General features: G+C 36.6%; 1 protein-coding gene across 1 annotated transcript; it reads right to left on the bottom strand.

The window, feature by feature from the left end:
* Nucleotides 1-7,534: 7,534 nt before the first annotated feature.
* On the bottom strand, nucleotides 7,535-8,960 carry LOC128223041 (L-rhamnonate dehydratase-like). The gene has a single exon (XM_052932284.1). It carries the CDS (start codon nucleotides 8,935-8,937, stop codon nucleotides 7,654-7,656), a length of 1,284 nt encoding a protein of 427 aa, XP_052788244.1. The 5' UTR covers nucleotides 8,938-8,960; the 3' UTR covers nucleotides 7,535-7,653.
* Nucleotides 8,961-9,300: the final 340 nt, after the last annotated feature.

The following is a 9,300-nucleotide window of genomic DNA, read 5'->3' as shown; positions in this document are numbered from 1 at the left end:
CGCTGGAAATGACAGCTGAAACACTATTGAAATCACTTAAGTACTTTGCAAACGATATCATCATAGGAACTCGCGTAGAAATTGAGAACAATCTTCAGCGTAGGCACGTGTACTCAATCGTTACAACTAGGCCATCTCCGGCAAGCTTCGAGAAAGTCAAATTCTGTTGGATAATGGCCAAGGTCTTCCGATTGCACGTATACTGTTACGACTTTTATATCACTAACAATGACAGAGTATATATGGTATACAAATGAACCAACAAGTCAACGTTCAAACAAAACTAGTATATTTGTGAGTTCCGTATAATGACGTAGGGTTAGTAATGTAGTTTTGGTGGGACAAATCAGTTCCTTTTTTATCAAGTCTGGCTATGTGATTTTCCCTTAAAGTGAGCATTGACATGCTTAGTCAATGGTTGTTATAAAAGTAAGGCCAAACATATCATTGTTTCCGCTAACATCTCCCAAAATACATTAAGTAGGTAGCCATTACTTTGTTTTCTATCTTTCTTTCTTTTTGGAGAACTGGGATTCTGTACAATACCGACCGATATCAGGGTATATAACTATCGTAGAAAAAATTAATATCAGATGGTCACCTTTAACATATTCACCTCAAAAATGCACATTTTATAGGAAATTACAAAAAAATATCCACACTACGGCAAAAGAAGTGTAAAGCCGGGAGGAAAAGGGTCGGTCGGGCTAGTGATTTTTTTCTACCTAATATAGTGAAAGTATGTCATAATCTACTGTCAATTAGAACTGATTGTATTGCTTTTAAAATAAAACAATGAATACTACAGGGAAAAGCCAAGAATCCTAAAACTGAAATAAAAGTAAAATAGAAAGCATATTAATATTATATAACGGCTTATTCGTGTATGCGGGGTTTCGGGGCGAAAAGACAAAACCCCTCCACGCGGGAAAAGGCACCAAGCCCGTCACGGTACAAACGATAAGGCGTCAAATCGAGGGCCGAAACACGCAAAAGGGGCCCTACTGCGAAAATTGTTGTATTTCCGATCATGTTTTTTTGCGTATTTTCGGCCTAAGTTGGCGGGACAAACCGCCATTTCGTCGTGTTTTTGCGTGGCATGTTGTCTTCGGGTGAAAAATATAGTACAGTGAAGTTATATCCATTTCAGTCTGCTCAGTTGCTGAACCAATTAGCAATATAATACGAACAAATTTATAAAATGACCATACTTTTGTTTCATTATGGTAGACCTATTTTCTGCCTTTTATCATGATAGGTTCGTCATGGGTGTTGAGGCTATAAAAGTGCTTTCATGTTTTACTAATTTTACCAGATGTACTGAACTTAGCGCATTCCACGGTTTGTAGGATTGATTTATTGTTATAAAACGAGCAAATAAATTAAAAATCACACATTCCCTTGCCCAAAGCCCTCATGTAAATATTTTAAACTCTCGGGTCAAATTTCAGCTGACCTTTTATTTACTGCATAACAGCAATTACAGAACCAAGTTTGTAGTTTTGAATCTTAACCTCTCAAGTTATTGATCCGACCTTACAATAAATAACACTCTAGGAATATATACATGCAGGGTATTATTTTGTTAGTATTATGAAATTCATTGTGTGAACTTAAAAGTTGAATCATGGTTTATAGAGAAATGAAAAACCAAGTTATAAGAGTATGTATATGCAATAAATGGTTTGATATTACCAAACGAAAGAAGATTTGTCAGTGAAAAAAACATTAACATTATTTTAAGTTGGAAGATAATTAGTGTTACCATGTGCTGTAATCAATGTATATATAACGTAAAACGTACGGCGGAAACAATTGCCAGGAATTTTTGAAACACCAAAAACCTTCTAAGATTTGGTAAGTACGACAATTTATATTTATCAGTACGGCAAACTAATGAGTACGACAATAAATACGATGATAAATACAAAATGTACTATAAAAAATACAAGAAGATCCTTATTTGAACGACAACAAATACTAAAACGCACGGCAACGAATACAAACATTACGACAATAAGTATTTATGCGTACTACAATAAATGCAATATGTAAGAAAATAAATACTAATTAGTACGGCAACAAATACTAATAAGAACGACAATAAATATACGTAAATGTATCCATTTTAGTTAAACATGTGTTTTTTCCCCAGTGAAATGTTTATGAAATACGTACATACTTTTCCCTACACGCAACCACAAACCGTATTTAAAAAGACATTACGAACGACCTATGTTACATTTGAACTTTGAAAACAGTACGATAGTAGTTTATCATAATAAGATCCCATGAAAGTACAGATTATATCTACGAGTATTTATTTACTGTTGTTTAATACCAATATATATCTTATTTTGAAAACATGGTATGTAACGCATGACTGCTTCTTTGCACTTCACCAATATGAACGCATTTTAAGAAAAATATATATGTCCTCAACACGTAAGTCCTCGATTTTACTAAGACATATGCTTTATTTTACAGCGTATTCAGCCTTGAAAGCATTATATCATGGCCGAAGGATCAAAAGAGCCAATGCAGTAAGTAATATGAAGACATATTCCATATACAAGTTCAAGTTAATTCATGCTTCCCTTGAAATTTACAAATCATGGAAAATTTAACGTTCTGTTTTGTTCTGTACCACAAAGCGAGTGTTTGGGTTATAGTTCTACTAATCATATAGTTATAACATCTCATGAATACGAGGACCGAATTATGATAGCATTTTATCAAATACATGACGTATCCCACTCGTATCAACTCGACCATCTTCGGCAAGTTCCATGTGAAATGGGTGGTATTCAATATTGGTATTAATTGGATCTAAGAACGATGTAGCTAATCGGAGTATGTGATATAAATAACGGACCTATACATTTAATGAATTCAATGATGTATGACCTGTTTGCATATATTGAATACCACCCCTGCTGGACGTTTGTATACTGTGAATGCATTTTTTAAAGTCATGTACATGAACGATATGCATATGCGTAAAGAAATAGTTTAATACAATGCGTGTGTCACTGAAAAGCAACGTTTCAAATCTAGTTTGACATGATAGTATTCTTAAATTGGTCTCCTGTAATATATATTTTCAGGTTTGCAAAGGACCAGAACTTCTGCATCTACAGCCAGGTCATGTTTCTATTAGCGTTGCTCGTTTTGTCCGGGTTGTCATGTCAAGCACCGCACGAGGGCAACTTCAGTATACCGTACTTCTTTATGGGATTTGTGATAGCCTTTTTGGTAGGTTTTGTTATGATGTTTTTATATGCATAGTTTCTTTTTCGTTTTAAACAGAATTCAATTGACCCACGTGTCAATGCATGCGGAATACCTCTACCATTTATCATCGAAAACAAGGTCATATCAGTAGTTCGTAAAATGTTAAATAATATTAGTTTTAATTAGTAGTGTTTTAATGTGTATTTTGTATTACTAAGTTTAGATTGATTGTCAGTGAAATGTTTTATTGCATAACTTATTAAGATTCCCAAGAGTAAAGTCATTAAAGGGACCAGAAACCAGATGATACAATTGCAAGAAAGAAAGAAAATTGTCAAAAATGTATATAAATTAATATCGTTGTGTGCAACTCATTTAATCTTACTTACTGATGTTTCACATCGCTTACGATATATGCCTTAAAAACTTTGTAGATTTGGAGAGTAGTTTACCTTGAAGTTCATACATGTCAAGCAAGTTCTTTTTTATTTCAGCATTTCTTGATGATTACCCTACGATGTTCCATTATGAAGATAATATCAAAAACCGGGGAACTGAACAAGAGTACAATTCTGGGTGCTTATAATAAAAAGGTACTCTATTTGTATCTAAAGTGTTAGCTTTATTTCTATTTTTTTCAAGGGACTCTCTCATGTTTTTTGACCAAAATATATTTTTTCGAAGATGCATCTGACAACATTAATTTTATAAAAAATAAAAAAAATACCAAAATTGCAGAAAAAACACACAAATAAAGTATTGTTTTTAGAAAACTGACAATAAAACCGCTTTCCACACCGACTCTTACATAAGTTAAGAAAACTATTAACCTTTAGGCCTTTTTAAAAAAAAAAACGTAACTTACCGTATAATATATCGCGAATTCAAAGACAATATTTGAGCATATATCAACATTTGTTAAAGAGTTCCAGCCGTCAGTATCTTAGTTTTAACGCTCCCAATGATTTACAACACCTTATTTTGTCATAAAAAAATGCATTTTACAAAACATGAGAGAGTCCCTTTAAGATGTAAATAAAATGAGTTTTGTCTTGTAGATATTATTCCAAAGTAAACAAATAACATATTAAAGGAACAGTCGCAGAAATATCCGAATATTAAGTATAACTGTAACTGTAATATCGCCTGCGATATGTTTTTAAATGCCAAATAGTTAACCGATTTATTTTATTCAAATTTAGTTATATATCTAGACATTTTTTTATTCTGTAATGCAATAAAATAAATCAGTCTGTATGAATATGACATTGCAATAAAATAGATCAGGAAAAACAAATAAAACGTTTCCGTCAGAAATAGGCTTTGAACTTGCGTAGTTGAATGCTTATATCTAATACATAAAGCTGATTTTAACATACTACCTTAGTTTTGCTGACATTTTTCACTATCAAGTTGGTGGGTTATACGAAATGAGGTTTAATTAAGAGGATTAAAGAAGCTGAACACCTTTAATATATTATCATTTAAAAAGAAACTGCATCATGGATTAAATGACCGATTAAAGATGCACTCTTACTCCCAAATAAGATGTACCACAATTAATAATATTGTTTTAATATTCCAAAAAGGATGAATTGATGTCAAAAACAATGCTTTATATGAAGGATATCAAGTTTAATTTGACAGAAATGAGCATAAAACACGGTATTTCTGCCTTATGAGACTATAGTAGACCACAGTAAATCTTTTAGCATTCACCAATCATTTAATTTTTTTACGCTTTCTGCTATTAAATATACGGTTACAATCTTGCTTTTAGTAATTAATATTTTCCATAAATGCATTATTTAGTAAGTAGTTAAAGGTAGATCAGTCAAAATTGATGTTTGTTATACATGAGCGTCACTTTAAATAATTTTTCAGGAACGATTATGGAAATCGTTTTGTTTGTTCGGAACTGTGGGTGGGGTCGCCGGTGCTGTGTTGTCCGGTATAGGCGGGACTAGATGCAACACGAACACACCAGGGAGCGACTGTTACTTTGATATACATTCCGAGACGGGCAGTTATTACCGAAACATCGCTATAGGCTTGGTTGTGATACACACGCTTTCGTCCGTGTGGTTTTTCTTCTCCCTATTTACAAAGAATGATATTTCAAGGAATATCAAGGACGACAGAGCATGTGCAACAGACAGAAATGTCTCTACGATAAATGTTCCACCGTATAGCATCCAAAACGCTGCGGCTCCAGGATCTGGGGACTCCATGTTCAGTTTCGGAGGCTCGCTGCCGACGTTCGCGGATCTGGAACGCCGCGAGAGGGTCGTCTATGAAAAGGAGCTGGCTCTTCAGGAGCGGGAGCGGCGCATGCGAGAGGCGGAGGCGGACTCCCGCTTCCCACAGCCGCCGCCTCCACCCGCATATGAAGATATTATGAACGTGGCAGCAGTATCGTTCCCGGTTTTACCCGAGTATAGTGCATAGTGCTAAACGTGGAAACTCATATTCACTGTAAATATTTTTTATCGTTATATTTAGATCAACTTTGATATGTGTTGAGCTTTTTGAATTTGATGTAAGAGTTCCTGCATATATGTCGCTATCCGATTGGCTGAGAGAAGCCACTTGGTCAAAGTGTATATAAAATACACCACGAGTAATTTTGAATACTCTAAAAAACATTTTCAGCTTCTAAACGAGATTTCTGTATTATTAAACATCAGGCATAATTGCAACGAATTACATCAAAATCAAACGTTGGTAAATTAATGTACTTGTACCCAAGGTCCGGGGGTATACCGGGGATAGCTAGAGAAATGGGCTGTGTTTTTACCTTCCCGGTGGCCCCGCAGTGCCGGGTTAATGCAGTGGTTTTGTATTCGCGCCAAATACTAGTATAGCGGATAATGTGCCTTACTTAGGGTCCTTGGGGTGCGGGGACATTTGGCGGGGATTTTACCATCAGTTCGTCCCCGGAGGACGGGGGTTTTACCCGGGCTTGGCTGGACCGAAAGTCAAGGTCCCCGCTATTCCCCGGACCTGGAGGGGCCATGGTTACAATTGACTGGTGCATAAGCATTGACAATAAGTATCATGCAATTGTTATCTGTGATATTTGTTTTATTGATGTAACAGTATTGTATGAACTATGGCATGGGACAATTACAAATGTCTGTCCGTCTACATGTGACTATGAATTAACAACATTTGTATCAGTATTACATGTACATATTAAATCTTTGAAATTCAAAGAAGTTTGGTTATAAACGATAAAGAATAAAGTTAACATAATTACATACATTGAAATGTATTTACTTTTAATTGAATGATGGTATTTTATGAATAAATTGCAATGTCATTGAAGATTATGAAAAACAACCATATTTCCAACAACGAAATGATGTTATGGTTATGTAAAGAAAGTGCATTTAGTTAATTGCAAGACTTAGATTCAAAAATTTCATAACAGCAAAGTCCAGAACCATCATATACATAGATATATCATGCCAAATATGAAGCATGCATTCTGACACAAAACGGTATGGCCGTAGATTGTATGTCAACAATGCGATATATCTATGGGAGCTTTTACACGGTGTTTATGATACCAATGAAGGTTGTCTGGATTATGTGTCTTCATATATTGCCAAAAACAAGTCCGTTCACTATTGTGGATTTTCAGATATTTCTTAGTTTGGCATGTTACGTTTTGTTTCTGGTTTCATGTGACAGACCAATCCTACAAATACTGGCCATATAAAACTATTTGCTATCTATTACGTTTTTTTCTTCTGATAGACTTCACATACTTCTCAACAGTCTAAAAGCAAGCGTGCACTTATTTATATTTAATTTGCAATTAAATAAATATAAGTACTTTAATAGTACTCACAGTTGAGTTTGTTGGAAGCTACTTAAGACATGGGTAATCGATTTTGGCGGAAATAAATCCAGTAATACTTTCCGTGCTATCGCCTACGTGTCAACTTTTGTTTCTATAAATTATCAAAGTTACACGACTTGCTTTCTCCTTGCCGCCCTGTTTGGTCCAACCTTAAGACATTTCATCCTTAGCAATCGCACCTTCGGTGCTTTGATTATAGTAGAACCATATAGTTGTTGCTCCTAACTGCAGTCATCTGCAACCTGACTGCGCTTTATAAATCATTTAAATGGTCGATATTCTTGTCAACATTGAAAAGTATTTGTTTATTAATAATAATAATAATAATAATAATAATAATAATAATAATAATAATAATAATAATAATAATAAAATTAATAATAATAATAATAATTAGTTTTGACATTGTAATGGGGGTTAGAAAGGTTAAAACAAATTTCACATTTTAATTTCAATACATTTACATACTTAATCAATTATGTAGGATAATAATATTGGCAGTAGATGTATTATTTACGCGTGTCCAGTTATCGTAGCAGCCAATGAACTAGTTAAAATGGCATGTGTGGCTTTTGGGGCCCTTTATAGTTTTTGTTCACTTCAGCATTCTTCTTCGAATCTTCTGGCGAACGATCATATGGGCGTCTAAGGGTATCCCTGCACAGGGTCACTCCGAATCCAGGTCTGTTTGGTAAGTCAATGAAGCCGTTTGCCGGAAGTGGCTCATCGGGAAATAATCCGCCAAAATATGGGACTATTTTGTCTGCCTTAGGACTCAGATTAATGTATTCCGCCACGGGACAATTACTAAAGGCGTACTGGAGATGGTAGGAATACACGCTTGATCCATGTGGAATCACCATGGTGTCGTGCGACGCTGCCATGGCAACGACGCGCCTCGCTTCCGTGATCCCGCCTAACCATGTTATATCCGGTTGGATTATGTCAACACAGCGGGAATTGATGAGTTGCTTAAAGCCGTAGCGATTGTACTCGTGTTCCCCAGTGGTCAGTAGAACTTTTGATCCCCGGAGGTTTTCGCGAACCTCTTTGTATCCTTCATAGTCGTCGGGCGGTAAGAATTCCTCCATCCACTTGAGGCCGTGCGGTTCTAGCTCTTTGGCCAGTCTGGTTGCGTAGGGGACGGTAAGCGCCATGTAACAGTCCAAGCTCAGGGGGAAATCGTTCCCGACTTTCTCTCGCCAGCCTTTGTAAAACTCAACATTCTTTCTCATTCCTTCGTCGCCGGCGGAGGGTCCATATGGACATGGAATCTTAGCGCCGACGAAACCGAACTCTTTCGCGAGATCGGGTCTCGCTGTTGTTGAGTACACAGGTAATCGCTCCTTCGTTTTGCCTCCGAGTAAAGCAAAGACCGGCTCATTCCGCAGTTTACCTAGTAAATCCCACAGGGCCAAATCCACAGCGCTGATAGCCTGGATAGGTAGTCCCTTGCGACCGTAGTTTAAGGTCGCTCGAAACATCTGATCATTCATCAGTTCCACGTTACGAGGATCTTGGCCTTCGATGAATCTGCTAAGATGTTTCTCCACAATGAAACATCCGGGCTCCCCGCCAATCGTGACGCCTACACCGGTAGTTCCGTCCTCCGCTTCCACCTCGACCACGAGCGATCCAATCGCGTTTATACCCCACGACTTCCGGTACTTTTGGTAGAGCTCGTATCCAGACATCGGATTGGCCACCGGTATGGGACTTCCGTTGATCCAATGGTCATCGTCGACGTCATGGCAATCAGCTCCCTGGTCGCCTTTCGCCGCTTCCGGTACGTAAGCGCGAACCTCCTTAATGCGCGGAAAATCTCGTGCAGACATTGTCTTCGTTTTCAATCAGACCTCTTCGGATGAATAACGAACTACTAAATATGGATATATTTACTTACTGATAACCTTGAGTTGATAATTAGATGAGGTATCTGCAGCCGCAGCACATTTTAAGGTGAAAGATATGCTGATAAATATTTATTAAAAGATAACGATGTGAATCTTACAAATAAGCTCTCATTGTCATGATAAAGACCATGATATTCACTGATTAAAAAAACAAGTGAACCCCAGTAAATCGTGAGCACTCTTGTTGTTTGTAAATATGGACAAATCCGGTATACTCCTTCCAAACCGAAGGTAACTCTTAGCGCAAACGGAACCCGATCTGGTAAGTTCGTTACAACAATCATA

The sequence above is a fragment of the Mya arenaria genome, chromosome 2, assembly GCF_026914265.1.
Source record: "Mya arenaria isolate MELC-2E11 chromosome 2, ASM2691426v1".
Classification (NCBI taxonomy): domain Eukaryota; kingdom Metazoa; phylum Mollusca; class Bivalvia; order Myida; family Myidae; genus Mya; species Mya arenaria.
This window is presented reverse-complemented; position numbering and strand designations above follow the sequence as displayed.